Source organism: Fistularia commersonii, chromosome 7 (genome assembly GCF_037954325.1).
Source record: "Fistularia commersonii isolate RoL2024-O1a breed Wild chromosome 7, RoL_Fcom_v1.0, whole genome shotgun sequence".
Taxonomy (NCBI): Eukaryota; Metazoa; Chordata; class Actinopteri; order Syngnathiformes; family Fistulariidae; genus Fistularia; species Fistularia commersonii.
Genome location: NC_141290.1, coordinates 14,755,192 through 14,770,681, shown reverse-complemented (window position 1 = coordinate 14,770,681; position 15,490 = coordinate 14,755,192). Strand labels below are relative to the sequence as shown.

General features: G+C 40.0%; 1 protein-coding gene across 4 annotated transcripts in view; it reads right to left on the bottom strand.

Annotated features, from left to right (window-relative positions):
* Nucleotides 1–3,523: 3,523 nt before the first annotated feature.
* The window catches only part of ephb2b (eph receptor B2b), a 133,105-nt gene continuing 121,138 nt past the window's right edge, over nucleotides 3,524–15,490 (bottom strand). For 2 of the 4 annotated variants that reach the window (XM_086149984.1, XM_086149985.1), the window contains exons 12-16: nucleotides 13,878–14,093; nucleotides 9,798–9,947; nucleotides 7,542–7,735; nucleotides 6,669–6,824; nucleotides 3,524–4,348 (exon numbers count right to left, since the gene is read on the bottom strand). In XM_086149984.1, the coding sequence (XP_086006110.1) occupies nucleotides 4,240–4,348; nucleotides 6,669–6,824; nucleotides 7,542–7,735; nucleotides 9,798–9,947; nucleotides 13,878–14,093 (825 nt within the window). In that variant the 3' untranslated portion in view covers nucleotides 3,524–4,239. The remainder of the gene's footprint in view (nucleotides 4,349–6,668; nucleotides 6,825–7,541; nucleotides 7,736–9,797; nucleotides 9,948–13,877; nucleotides 14,094–15,490) is intronic. The other 2 variants (XM_086149987.1, XM_086149988.1) reach the window with 1 other exon arrangement.

Sequence of the window (15,490 nt, the reverse complement as noted above, 5' to 3'; positions counted from 1 at the left end):
TTGAGCTTTTGATTTTTAGAAAATAAACCAATGACAATATTACAAATAATGAAATTGTTACATCATTCACAGGGTTACAGTCAATATACATTTATACAGAAATACAAGATCTCCCACATTAGTCACAGTGGTCTGAACCAGTACTGGTCTACATCGTGGGCTTAAATGGATCGGGTGGGGTGGGGGAGGAACAAGAGGAGATCCACTGACCAACTTGGTTATTGAGAGCCCGGGGGGGGGGGGGGTTCTGGGCTAGACTTCGGGGTCATAGAGGTTAAAATAGTCAACAGGGTCACTGCGGTGGTACAAAAAAGTCAGTCCAGGGGATGCAGGCTGGATCTTAGCAGCTGCTTTTCTGTCAGCACACGGTCGAGCCTTGCCGAGCCTTGCTCGGCCCGCTGCACCTTTCAAACACGCTCCGGATCTCCAAACATCCGCGCAATGAGCTACATTTGACCACCACAGCAGTAGAGGGCGCTCTGATCCTTTGCGCCACAGAGAGTCGTAGACAGGAGCCATTTTCTGTGGGGCTTTGTGTGCTGGGTGTAGCTGTTGCAGTGGTGAAGTACTGAGACGCAACGGTTTCCATCTGTCCTGTAGACATTTGCATACGGCAAGGGGCAAGGCTGATTTTTTTTTTTTCGTTTTCCTTTTTCCTTTTTTTTTCTCAGATGTTTTTTTTTTTCAGATGTAAATAAGATAAAGTGAAACAATTTTTGGTCAAAGTTGCCGCAGGAAGACCTGCGGAACTGTTACAAGTGTCATGGCCACATGGAGTCTATTTAAAATTTCATAAGAAAACCATTAAAAAAAAAGTTCTGTGGCCAAATTGGAGCATTTGAGTAGCGGGAATATACTTGGTCGTGTAAAGTTTTTACAATAAAACACATTTTTAAATGTTAAACACTTTATATTGTTTTTAAAAAGAAGTTGTTTTTTTTTTACTAAGCAGAGGGACTTCTAATCATTTCTTTTTTTCCTTTTTTGCAATAATCAGCATTGCCATTTTTGCAATATTTAGTTATAAAGAAAATACAAAGAAAAGAAGGGGTAAAAATAATTTAAAAATATTTCCATCATGAAAAATGCTTTTTTTTTCTGGCATCAGACATAGGGGTTTGTTTTTCACAGCTTGGGCTTTGGAATCAAACAGGCAGCAGGTCCGTTATTTTCAAAATGCAAATAATAATATTGTTAAAATTAGATGTCGGTGTATTAATTGTCTCTACTGAAACAGTCCATCTTATTTTTAACCTGCTAATCAAATCACAGAAAATATAAATACACATCAGCGCCTTCTCAAACTTTCCAAAAGGCCCTCGAAAGCAGATCAACTAAAAATTATTCTCTTTGTAAATACTGATTGTACAGAATGTGTAGAATAAAATGCACTTCAGCACTATTCTACATGTGCACCCGGGTTCATGGGCATTCGCTTCATCGACAACTAAAATTGTTGGCAGTGTCAGTGACCAAGGAACCAAATCATCTCCACCAGGCCGGGAACAAAGCACTCCCGGGACTTAATCTCTTGAATAATACTTATAATATTTCCTGACAGTATTTCCCATTCAACGCCGGGCTAAATGAAAGCGGTGTTGAAGAGCGGAGGAATAAGGAAAGGGACAGACTGACGCTCAGTTAAAAAGCAAACTGTTGGGTTGCATCAGTGGCATTTAGGTCACAGAATCCCTTCTCCTTCATGACTAACAGCTCCAGATTCTCCTCCTTCAGTTTTGCGTTATAAAAGCTTGCGGGGGAATATTCACTCTGATGTGAGGTGCCTCGGACAAAAATAGCAGGGAGGATTATACGGCAGAAAGACAATAAATCTGTCTCCGCTGCTGAGACTAAATATTGCGGACAGTCGGGCAGGGTGACAGGTAGGAGGACAGTCAAAGGTCCGGTGAATCAGGCTTTGGTGCTGAAGCTGTCTGTAGTGTCGTGTGTGAGGATTTGGTATGAGCAAATATGGAAGCATTGTCCAGTCGGGAAGAAGCATTTTTGCCTTTTTTTTCCTTAGCGGCCTGCAGCATCAGGGTCATCAAGTGACTTGAACCTCATAAAAGTGTCAGTTCGCCCGTCGCTGCCGATGCTTTCTGAGCTCAGCCAAGACGGAACCGGACAACTGCCGGGATCTGGCTGCGGTGAGGCAGGTGGGTGCGGCAGGCAGGTGGCCGACATGATGAAGGGCAGAGAGAGGGAATCAATGCCTGGACAGAGTAGCTGTGATCGGGGTGCGACTGCCCCTCCACCCCGGCTGTGACCGGACACATCTGACTGCTGGCTCACAGCTGGATGGCCGTGTCAGACCGTCAGATCTCAAAACAGAGCCCGGTAGGAGCGTCACACTCCAGACACCCCCCCACCCCCCCTTACAACGGGTTACTGACAATTACACATACAATGATTGACAGGTTTGTACTCATGAGACAGTATTTTCACAGTAAAACCATAGAGTAAAAGTATATATTTCCTACTAGATGAAATCAAAACCTCTTACAGGGGAAAATGCTGTTTATCTACATGATTGTGCACCAAAATAAATTCAAAAGCATTAAGAGATCCGGAGTACTATTTTTTTTTTTTTTTTTTTTTGGGGGGGGGGGGGGGGGGGGGGAGTCAAACAGTAGACTCAGTGCAGGAAAAAAAAACTAAAAGTAATAATAATAATAACAATTCAATAATATCCATACAGAAATTGCAATAATATTATAACACATTGCATTTTTGTTTTAGTTTTTCTTTTTTTTTTTAAATTCAACAAACACCTGATTGTAATGTCTATTTATGATTCTGTGTGTAAATTAACCAAGTGTCGCGTCAAAATAATTACAATTTTCAAAAAAATAAAATCGGAAAACTGGAAAAAGAAACACTGAATACAATGCAGCCACATTATATTCGGTCACGTTTCTCAAATCCAAGCTTACAGACTTCTAATAATTGCAGCAAATCAAAGCGCTGTGAAATTAACCACTCACTCAGCATGCTATCACACACAAGACCCAACGTTTCAGGAGGAACTGCTTTGCGCACGTGGCGTGCAGCACGTTGCCGTCGGGTATGACAAAATGTGAGAGAAGACTGGCGTACCAGGAGCGAGCCAATGCAAACAGTAGAACCTGTTTCTTCTTCGCTCGTAAATGTGTCATAAATGGTATTTCTTGATCCTCCGTGTGGTTGATGCTTCCCTTCCTGAACCGTTCTGTTAACGTTCTGCTAACGGCCAGTCAAGTGCCTCTTCTATGTACAGTAGCAGGTCATTACTCGAGGAGGCTGTTAATATTTCACTGTAAAAAACAAAAAAAAAATCACGTGGAAGCATGGTGAGAGGGAAACTTCGTCACAAAATGTCACACCATATAGAAAATTATTTCTTTTTTTTCTCTTGAGTGCTGTGTGTGTGTGTGTGTGTGTGTGTGTGTGTGTGTGTGTGTGTGTGTGTGTGTGTGTGTGTGTGAAATTTTCAGTCTGAATGGATGTTTTTGACACCAGTCTATGCTGAATATTGTCCAGTTCCTGTTTTTTATTTCTTCTTTTTTTCATTTTTTCATATTTCTCTCTGGGTGAAGGTGGGAGTGCAAGTTGGGTCTTCTCACTTCTCAACCTTTTTTTTTTTTCCTTTTCGAATGGCCACAGAGCACACTGCATTTCTTCATCATGTCCAAAATATAACAACAGACAATATCCACTCCTGGCTGAGGATGGCCTCCTTTCCACCTCCGTTTTTTTTGCCCTTTTAAAGGGTAGCTTTCCTAGTCAGTTCATCTACAACCTTATATCATCTATACCTTTAGATAAACTCCGTGCCTTCTCTCAGTTTTTTTCTTTTTTTCCTTAAAAAAATTCTTTACAAAATTATCAGAACAAACCCCCCAAAAAAAGTTCGACATAAAATGAAAAAAAAAAAATTGTTGGAAGATGATGAGAAATATGTTGCTGGTCACTTCTAAACTCCCATGTTTGCGGCTACGAAAGTGCGGGCCGATGCCCCCGTAACGTGGACTTCATTTTCCGAAATTCTCCTCCATGGCTGACCCCGGGGATGGATGGAGAGTCAGGGTGAGGGGACGAGAGGAGGAAAGGGCAAAGTGTAGAGGGGGACAGGGGATGGATGGTTGTCTGGTGGGAAGACCAGATGCACTGTCACACGAAAAAAAAAACATCATCCACTCCATCCTCTGTACCCATCAGCCCCGCAACCCGTCTCTTTTCCCTCTGCTCCGCTGGGGAAGGTCAAACCTCCACTGACTGGATCTGGTTCATCTGCGCCCTCATCATCTGCACGCTGTTCAGAATCTTCTTCTGATGGCCCGCTAACGTCACACCCACTCTCAAGATGTCGCTGCGGCAAGACAGAGAGAGATGTCAGACTGAGGTCGTAGACTGGCTGAAAATGTTGCAGCCACAAAGCCATCAGCCAAATAAAAAACAAACATCACATATCATTTTAATATATGTAGCAAGATAGGAAGGCCAGAAGAAAGAGTTTGCCAAGAAACAGCTGAGTGTTCATCCATTAAACGAAAGAGCTTCATAATAATATGAAGGGCTTGTGTTATTTGCGTGATTGACGATGGAGGCGAAAAATTATACCCGTGTATTTCATCATGCTCCATGACAAATGCAAAGAATTACCAACTGGAGGGTAGTTGAAATGAAACGGGCACTAATACACGAAAATGAAGTTTGACTATACTTGACAAAGGGGGCCCTCCAAGGGAGAGCATTTTTCCTGAGTTAGTAGAAAATCAGATTCATCAGATGATTGGCAAGATTCAACATTAAGTGATTAAGTCCCCACATAAGGATTCAATGCCTGAAGGGTTAAAACATCAATATGGACAATAATACTGTAGGTTATGATAGACAAGTGTTATGTATTTTCTGGATATTAAAGCTATCAATATGTTACCGTAATAGCAATTGTAATTCTTGTAATTACAGTAATTGTAATTTGAGCCTATCACACTCTTTCTTTCTATCTCTTTGTCCTTCTCTGTCTTTCCACCCAAATCGGTCGAGGCGGGCGGCCGCCTACATTTACCTCGGATCTGTCAAAGGTTTCTGCTTGGTAAAAGGTTTCCTCGCCACTGTCGCCAAGTGCTTACTCCTGGGGAAAATTTGGGGTTCTGTAAATTATTCTAAAGAGTGTGGTCCAGACTGGCTCTACATGGAAATTGTCATGAGACAACTGTGTTGTGAGATTTGGTGCCGCAAAAATAAAATCTGACTTGAAAATGGTTTAATCTGAAGGCAAGAATCCATATTCATCCTCACATTCAAGAATATGAGGATGAATATGGAAAATTCTGTTTGAATGTCAAGTGAATCAAGCAGCCTTGGTGTCAAAAGGTGTCTGTCAGTCAAAAAAAAATCTCTTTTCACTAAAGGCTCTCTCTTTTTTTTTTATATAGAAGTTACTTTAGAAGTGTATTTTTTCCCTTCTGAAAGCTTTTATTCCATGTAATTAAAAGAAAAATTAATATTCTAGGAAACTGCTTCAAAGTGATTCTATGATATAAGGTCTGGGCCGTGGGGTTGTGCGCCACGTTCAAATTGTAGCTGTACATTCAAGTATGTGTTTATGGAAAATCCATAGGTCGGAATGAGTCACAATCAATCTCTCTTGGGTTGTAACAATGCAGTATTTTATCTTTTTCTATCATGACCTACTGCGTGTTTTGATGGTTGTTTGTTGTTTTTCTTTCTTAAGCGTCATTCAACCGTAGTGTGACCAGTGAGTTGATTGTCTAACTGCTTCCTCCTGTCAGCTTCATGCCTATTGGCTGCTGACAGCAGGCTAGTTGCCTGTTCACCTCCAGCACAAAAACACTCTGCTGAGAACATTTTTATTGAAATGCGTCTCTTTTTTGCTATGTTAATAATATATTTAGTGGTTGCAAATACCTAATAAAATGTTCATTTTTAATGAGCTAGGTTAAAAAAAACTTATAAAGTGATGTTTCGGCAATAAGCAACAAACAGAACAACTAAATCTCAGTTAATTATCATTTTCTTAACCACCGGAGATTTGCAATTTGTTTTTTTTTTTGCTTTCAGAGACTTTAAAAGTGAATATGAGGATGATTTTAACACACAGGGTATGTGCTTGTAATGACTGTGCAAAAGCTAAAAATAAGGTTATTTAATTTAAATGCTTGAGGTACATTCCAGTCCCACCCTCCTGTTTAATTGTCCAGTATATATGGAGATGCAAGTAATCATTGTTTAAGAATTTGAATCGCCATCTCCTGTGTCAGCCCAAGCTCCGTGTGAGTGACTGGAAAGGATGTCAGATGTGGCTTGACTTCAAAAGTAGTTACAAAGTCACAAATCCCCGCCAGGGTGCTTTTTTCCTCTTCAGGTACCCTTCTCAAGATAACTAGTCTGGTTGTTTTTTTTTTAATTCTTATAGCCCTTTGGCAAGGCAACACCATATTACAAGTTTTCCACAAAAGCCATAAATACAGGCCAAAGAGAGAGGCCTGGTAAACACGTGGCACAAGATACAGGATGCTGTTTCAGCAACTGCAATATAAGGATGCGTTAATTACATTGAGTGCATTTTCTGTCTTTTATAACCAGACACTGAGCATGACCAGTGCAAGCCTTTTTTTTCTGGTCTTATCAGACCAGGGACTGCGAGGTTCACCAACACTCACTCCATCGTCATCTGGGACACCACATCAAAGGTGGTAAAGTCAGTGCTGGCAAAGTTGTCTTTGTACTGGCCCATTTTGATGGCGTCCAGCCACTCGTCCACAGTGCTGAAGCTGGAGAAGTCCGGGATGCTACGGTCCAGGAGCGGGAGATGAACGCTAGGGAATGGGGGATACAAGTGGAATCTGTTAAGAATCTCCTTGATAGAAAGTGACACGTTTGACATTATCGGCAATCCAGACCACCTTCAGATGATTATGATGTTAATCTTTTTCTAGGACTCAACAGAAACTTAAAGGAATCCCACTAGGCTTCGCCGAGGACTGGTATATTCCAAATGGATTCCTTCAAAAGTTTTTTTTCCAAATGAAGTGATGGGCCCCACAGAGCTAATATATCCACTCAGTCTCTGTGGAAAACTGGTCTCCTGTCATACACTCCACCACAAATGAAAGTACAGACAAGGATAATGGAAATCAGTAAACCCTTGCTATCCAAGAAAACTAACACCCACAGCAGAAATAGTTTCGATATATTTCATTTTGAAAATACGCAGCCCCTTCAATCCAGGATTCTCCCGAAGCATTTGTGGGCAGGATTTTGATCTATGAATCCAGAACGCTTTAATATACATAACCGCTCGGCGCCAGAAGAAGCAGGAGACACTGAGTTCTGCAAAAGTGAATCGTGTCACTGATGGCGCGGTGTTTGGAGCAGAGGATTTGATGGCTGACATAAATGATGCCGCAATTCAAAGCCTATCTTGCAGTGTAATGTCCGTGGACAGAAAGCACATGTGGACTTTTCACAGAAAGTAAGGCAGACAGATTAAAAAGGAAAAAAAAAAAAGACACATCAGCCTTCTTTCCGCTCACCCTGATGACAACGGGGTCATGGCCTTCAGGGTGTTGGGATTGCGGATCATCTTGTCGAGGTTGTTGACAATCTGGCTGAACTTGGGACGGTTGTTGCGGTCCTTCTGCCAGCAGTCCAACATGAGCTGGTGGAGCGCGCTGGGACAGTCCATGGGCGGGGGCAGCCGGTAGTCCTGCTCAATGGCATTAATGACCTGCAGGGGGAGACACAGATCTCTGAGGGTCCTTCGATCGAGAGGAAATGGCTGGAAAACGGATGGTGTGAGTGTGTTACGATCATATGTATAGTTTGTCACTAAAATGAAGGTACGGGCATAAAGAAAATGTTCTGACCACTTTGTATTGCTTTATTCTATTTTTCTTTCTCAGTTGCAATTCCCTACGTAACGCTCCCTTTCATTTGTGAAATTCCTATTTCCTTGTTTTGATTTCAAAATGTCTTTATTTCTTTTTTGCTTCGTCAAGCACTTTTATGAAGTGCTTTTCAAATACAACTTCTCATTTTGATTATTGTTGCATTTCCCCCAAGTTAACTTATTTTGAGGTTGTGATTCTTTTCGGTTCCACTAATATTCATGTTACAAAACAACCTTATTTCAGGGGGAAATATTGTACTTATTTTTTTTTTTCATTTTTCTTTTTAATTACACATTTCTATTGTGTGTTAGTATCTGTTGATGATTATTTATTTTTGGTTGGTTAATTAATCTTTAAGTATCTCTCAAAAGATGCAGCCATCGTCTTGTCACCTTAAATATATTCAACTTACTGCTACTTAAAGTAACAACAAAAAATACTCTCATTGGATAAGCTGGGAATGAAACATTGACAACAAATCTTATGAAATATTTATGTATATTAAAAAAACTGTTATCTTAAAAATACGCAATATAGAGTAGAATGAAATAGATCAGAATGTGCCTTTCATCATTCCACAATGGAGAAATTTAAAATACAATATAATATATTATAATATAATATAATATAATATAATATAATATAATATAATATAATTTTAGCCTAAAATAGACCCACATTGTAAAACTACATGAAAATGCTTTCACATGTGTTTTGCTAGCATTACTTCTGTAGTTTTACGGAGTTGGTGTTTTTTTTCGGGACTTTCTTACTTGTGATTCAGACTTTTGAAAGAATCTTACAAAAGTGTTTGCATCTCATGATGAAAACAACTGCCATATTCATCAAAGTACGTAACTAGGATCACATCTGAGTGTTCCAGCCCTTCAGCTTCCTCTTTCTTGACAAAAATAACATCCCGGCCCAACCTCCACCCCTTGTCCCCTTTACTTGGAAACTCGTTGTCTCTCAGAGTCGTGTGTGGTAATGCGGTGCTTATTTTTATTTGAATAATTGATTGTCCTGTCTGTTTGCATGGCTCAGGCAAGAGTAACAATATATCCCCTTTGTGGATAATAAAGATTATCTCGTCTAATCTAATCTAATAGTTATTGCTTGAATATAAATAAATGATTTGTGCACTGATCTGCCCTTTTGTTCGGCCCGTTGGAGGATATTAAGAACATAAATTGTATTCCTTCTTCACGTTCCATTTTGACAGTAGTGACTTCCTCTCTGGCCTTTAGGCAGTATCTAATCCTCTCTGTGGATAAAGCCAGCTTAAAGATATGCTTGTGTCCCGACAGTAACGCCGTTGTTTGGTGGGCAAGCAGAGGTGATGCACAGTTATCAGAGTGGAACAACCAAGAGGACACTTATGATGAGGACCCACAATTCCCTGCTCATTATCGGGACCATTAAAGGATCTCCATTCAGTCCCAGATTAATCTCATTCAAGAGACCTCCAAATGAGGACCCCGATGGAGCAGAAACACTATCTGGAGCTGCTAATAAGATAACCGTTGAGGTCCTGAGTCCCTCTTAGCACATTAGCGTTCTCACTTTCAATTTGAAACTATTTTCATTTTCTCTCTCCCCCATAATTTGCTCTTCCCTCCACCACCCAGAGGGAGAGATGAAATGGAGGCTCCAGTCAAGAGCAGAACTTGTCCACTGATCGCTGCTGTTGTGTGTGTGTGGGGGTGTGAAATGATACGACTATGCCTCTGTGGTGACTGTTAGGGAATTTTCTAAGGACAAACTGACTCCATGGCTAGATAAATCTCTGAGGAGTTGAATTTCTACGGCAAAGTAAGTCTTAAAATGCTCGCATATGTGGATGCAAATCAATGAAAAAGTAATGGGGGAATCCTGCCACCAGGCTGAGAATGTACTAACATCTTGATTGGTCATGTCCCAGTAAGGCCGCTCTCCATAAGACATGACTTCCCACATGACAATCCCGTAGCTCCACACATCGCTGGCAGAGGTGAACTTCCTGTACTGAATTGCCTCAGGTGCAGTCCAACGGATAGGGATCTTCCCCCCCTGAAAATACAAAAGGGAAATGAAAGTGAAATCCAGCCTTGCCACAGAAACAGAGTTCATGATGACACAGATGGAAATATAATTTGGGATGCTAATGTAACAAAACCCATGGAAGCGAAGGGCTGCGGATGAAATACTGGAGAGGAGATGAGAATCTTTATTGATAACACTGTAATTATCACAAATTATTCAATTGAGGTTAGTCTGAAATCCTTGTTTTTTAAAACTCCCTATCTGTATTTTAATGACTTCTGTTTGTTTGATTATGTATCAATCAAAAGAAATACTAGGGGTCCCACTGGCTTCCAGAGGTCGTTTTTCAGGAGTTTTCCAGAAAACTTTCAGCAGCTATCCATCTGAAATCTCGCTCTGTAAACATGCTGACAGGAGGTCAGTCTCAACCGGCAGCTATCGGTTACTAATTGTGAGCGACTGAGCATCTATTTATTCCATTGATCAGGTTGTTATAAATCTCTTCCACAAAAAAGTAAGAACATAAAACAAATAAATATGCTTTTTTTTTCGAATGAGAAACTGGCTAGAAAAAACAAACAACAAAAACATTATAAGAGAATTGGTCTGTTTTTCTGAAGATTTTGGTATGCTTGTGAGAACCTCACTGTGAGTGAGTTATTTTGATCTGCTTTTTAATCTTAATGTGTTTCACTCTATGGATTTTTAAAAAGAGAACAAAGGTGTTCGTATTCATTAAATAGCTAAAAAGTTGAAACTTTATGCAGCTTTCAAGCAATTGTTTTCAGCCAACGATTGCTCAGTATTCCACTCTACAAACCTCAATAGCTGCTCGGGCAAATATTAATTGGATGTCAATCAATGAATCAATCAACCTTTATTTATACAGCTTATGCAGCCTCCAAGCACATAAAATAGCGCTATACAAGGGACTGATAAAACCTTGGATGATGAAAGTGGGTTTAGAAACTGATGCACAAAAACAAATTGAAAGGGAACAATAAAATAAAAGAGTGGATTAAATAAAAGGTAAGCAATAGAGAAGTGGAAGTGAGAAAAAGCCATAATTAAATTGACTTTGGTAAAGACAGAACACAGAAAGGGAGAGGCATGACGATGAACGGTGATGTTAAAAACAGTTAAAATAAAACCAAACTGTGAAACACTTAACACCCTATGCATTTAAATAGCAGACCCTTAAATTAGGGTAAAAGAATCAAGTCGAAGCTGAAAAAACCAAGTAGTTTTCAGACATGTTTTTCACATATTGCAATAAAGATTGCAACTGACATAAACTGTTCTACATTGTTTATAGTTTTGAACCCGTTCCCCCTTTTTTTCAGTCTCAAATAATTTCACAGATGAAGCCCACCGCTGTTGCAGCGTGCATTTCGATGCTGTCTGTATACAACACTTCGAATCTCACTAAATTTGTTTCAAAAAAAAAATTGGGTCGCTCTCTAGACATAACAATGTTGCTAAGCTGTTAGAAGCAATAGACGTAATGAAAAATGATTTTTTTTTTCTTTTACTCGCCTCATATTTGAGGCTCTGTGAGTGGGAGGCACATCTCACCGCTGTCTGAAGGTCTTTACCTCCTAAGACAACAGCTCCTGTTTGTTAAATATTTCTAAGCCACTGTAATAAGTAGGATCTACATGGATATAAAAACCTAATATTGCATTTGAAAGAAAAGTAGTTTTTGCAGGACACACATCCTCAAAAAAGAACAATAGGTTATATTTACTGTTACTGTACTATCACTGTATTAAATTATTTTTTTTCTGAAATGATCCCCATTGCTCTCGTCTGAAGATCGGAGGTAAAATAGGTAAATTTTTTCTGACCAAAAAGATCTGTTTCAGCTCTAAATGCTTATAACTACTTTAAGATTTTTTTTTCACCAATTGTGTCTGTGTCTCACAGACATAACCAATGAGGCCCAGTCAGCCCAATTTTCAAAATTAATGGGGGAGTGAGACACACGCTGAAAAATAAGGCACTGAATTGTGAAACGGGTTTGCTAATAGTGAAAAACTGCTCACTATCAATGTTGTGGCGCTCAGTTCTAGCGCCCGTCTGTCAGCGGGATTATGCAAAAAGAACAAAACTAATTTCATGAAAATTGGCAGAGGCATACAGCGTGACCTAAGAATAACTATGTTACATTTAAACATCCCCACAACCGCCCCTTATGTTGTATTATGTTTCCACTGGGGTCTGTCTTTGGAAAATTGAACATCCTCCATCAAAGCTACCCTGACAATATGAACTCAACACTCTTCAGCCTCTTTTATAAATCCTGTTGAGAATATTAAAACGCTCGGGGCAACGAATGCTCTTCAGATAAATGAAGACAAAAATTTTCATTATTGGTGCTAAAAACCTCCCTGCTGGTATAACCCTGCCCTAAAATGTCACTTCAAATGCCACCAATGTTGGTGATATTTTTTTCCATTAATACTTGACGATAGTTACATCACTTGCTTCATATAAGTATGTTTAGTATTTATTCAGAATTGTTGAGGTCTTGACAACTTTTTTCTGTGCTCATTGAAAATTCAGCAAGATATCATCAGCCCAGAAGTCCTCTTAAGCAAACTGTCTCCGCTCACAGTCCCAGCCTCCGACTGTCAGATCACTAACTTCCTGACAGACAGCAAGTGAGGCTGGGAAAGTTTACATCCAGCACCCAGACAATCAGCGTTGGTGCCCCTCAGGGGCGTTTGCTCTCCACACTGCTCTTCACTCTACACGAATGACTGCACTTCGAGAGACCCAGCTGTCAAACTCCTGAAGTTCGCAGACGACACAACAGTCATTTGCCTCTTCAGAGACGGTGACGAGTCTGCTTATAGACAGGAGGTCAAGCAGCTGGTCCACCGGTGCAGTCCAAACAACCTGAAGCTGAACCCGCTCAAGAATGCAGAGATAACAGCGGACTTCAGGAGGAGTCCTGAAAAAAAACACCGGGGTTTCTTGGCTCCATCATCTCCCAGGACCTCAAATGGATGTCCAACATGGATAAACATATTGCGGTCATCCCGTCTGTTCTTTGCACATCTATGATAGCCTGGTTTGGGCAATCGTCCACCAAAAAGGATGGGATCGGATTGGAACAGACAATCAGGACTACTAAAAGAATCACAGGTGCCAAACTGCCCTGTACTGCCCTTCTAGAGTCAGGAGCTGGGCAGTAAACATCACCGCTGACCAATCACACCCAGGACAAAGAGGTACAGATCACTGTACACCACCACTATTAGACACAGTAACAGCGTTTTCCCACAAGCCATCATTCTGCTCAAGACATAAATCGCCCAAACATCTTACATACCTTGTCATACACTAACAATAACATCCGCACCTGTTCATCACTTTATTTATTATTTCATTTGTCTAATTACCTCATTGTTGCTCTACCTCACTGATCACATTACTCATGTGGATTATTGCCTTATTACATAAACAGAGATTGCTCTCTGCACTCTACACAATGAATTTTGAATTGTTTATAATGTCTAGTAATTGATTCTCTTCATGTCAGTACATGGTGTAACTGTCAACCGGAGCCAAAATATTTAGCTAATAAAACTGATTCTGAAACCATCCCAATACTGCCCCCCTTCTTTGTTTATGAATGAAATATAGAGAGAGTTCAAGATTCTGTCCAACATTTCTTTTTCGCCCCGCTCAGTATTCAACTCCAAACCCCCTCATCCACTGATAACCTGCATCTCCATTTTAAAATCTATCTCTTCCCTGATGGACAGAAAAAACATTTTTTCCATCATTTCAATCCTTGCCTGAATTTCCCCTGTCACAGAATTTCCTTTGGGTACTTTTAATTTTAAAACGCTCCTCTTTAAAGCACTTTCCACACCTGTCGGTTTTAAAAGAGCGTATAAATCTCGACTTGACTTATTGACTGTGTGCGGCGGGAAGAGGCCATCTCACCAGTGCGCTTGTGTAGGTGGGGTCTGATGTATCGTCCTCCAGGAAGCGCGAGAGGCCAAAATCTGACACTTTGCACACAAGGTTGCTGTTGACCAGGATGTTGCGGGCAGCGAGGTCACGGTGCACGTAGTTCATATCGGCGAGGTACTTCATCCCAGAGGCGATGCCACGTAGCATACCAACAAGCTGGATCACAGTGAACTGACCGTCGTTTTGCTGCAAAACAGGCAGATTGTGTTACAGAGCCTTAGCGGTTGAGGAGCACTGGAATTTCTTCTCTGTTTGGTCAGGATGCATTTCTGTACTACAGACTGAACCTAAGATCGGCGAATATAAACGCCTAAAGTACTATCTGTCAAACATGTTTTATTTGCTGGACCCTTTTTGTATATTTTGTGTTTTGTTTAGCTTCAAACCTTTTCGCCTTTGACATCATTCCAATAGTTCTGGTTAGTACGCTTATTGTCTTGGATTGTTTTTTTTTTTTTTTTCCTTTTTCTATTTCAATCATAGTGTTGCTCCTCTGAAACAAGACACCAACTAAACAACAAACAAGTTTGGGAAAAAGAAATCTGTAGTCAGAAAAATGAATTTTAAACAAAACAATCCATTAGTATTTGATTTCATTACTCTTAATGTATTAATGTATCTCTCGGGACATCAGGCAGTTGAAGAAACACGCAGTGAAAAAAGCAAGCTGCCAGTGCATTTTCTGCCCAGTTTCAATGCAAACCTTGCCCTAAATCAAATAAATGTAAAAAGGAATGAATTGTAAGTGAAAAAAAGAAAAACATAAAATGGATGAAATACGAGGCTATCAATTATCAAATGAAATTATATATAATTACTTTAAATATATATAGACATTCTCAGTACATACAGTAAATGTTAAGAGTGCACATACCCACATTACCCTTACTTTTAAATTAGTTAATAGATGTTGCCATGTATGAATATATGCATGGGCATATGAGTATTTCCATGCATGCAATCCTGCCTGTGCATGTGTGTATACTTGTACACTGCATGTCAAGAAAATTTTGATAAAATGGGTATTCTGTAGGCTGGAATCACTGCAAATCAGTGCATCAGTGCATTCATTCAGTGAGCGGCACAGCATCAACAGAAAAACAACAGGGATGCTTTCGCTCGTATTTGACACATTGATTGTATCATAATATGCATGTACTCTCCATTTTTTGTGGTTCAGTCGCAGAGTAAATCGAATAAAACAAAACAAAGTAATAATTGCAATGATGTCATACTCATCACTTTGTTTGTTTTTCCTAAACTGTTAAGATCCTCCTACATTGAAGCTGTCTGGTACAATCACCACAGTGTTTCCTGATGTAAGGTAATAGTCCTATTTAAACAATAATTTTGCCCTCAGGACAATGCGCAAACAATAACAAAAAAACCCAAAAAACTCCCATATTGTTCGATGATCTAATCAGTTCTTATCACAATGTTTCCCACCAAATCCGAGCATCACTGAACCAGACTGATCTTTTTAAACAATTTTTTCAATCCCTCAAACAACACGGTCATTTATTGGTAGAATTGTGTCCAATAATTTTCCCTGAAAATACAGAAATTTTAAGCCTCTGGGATGA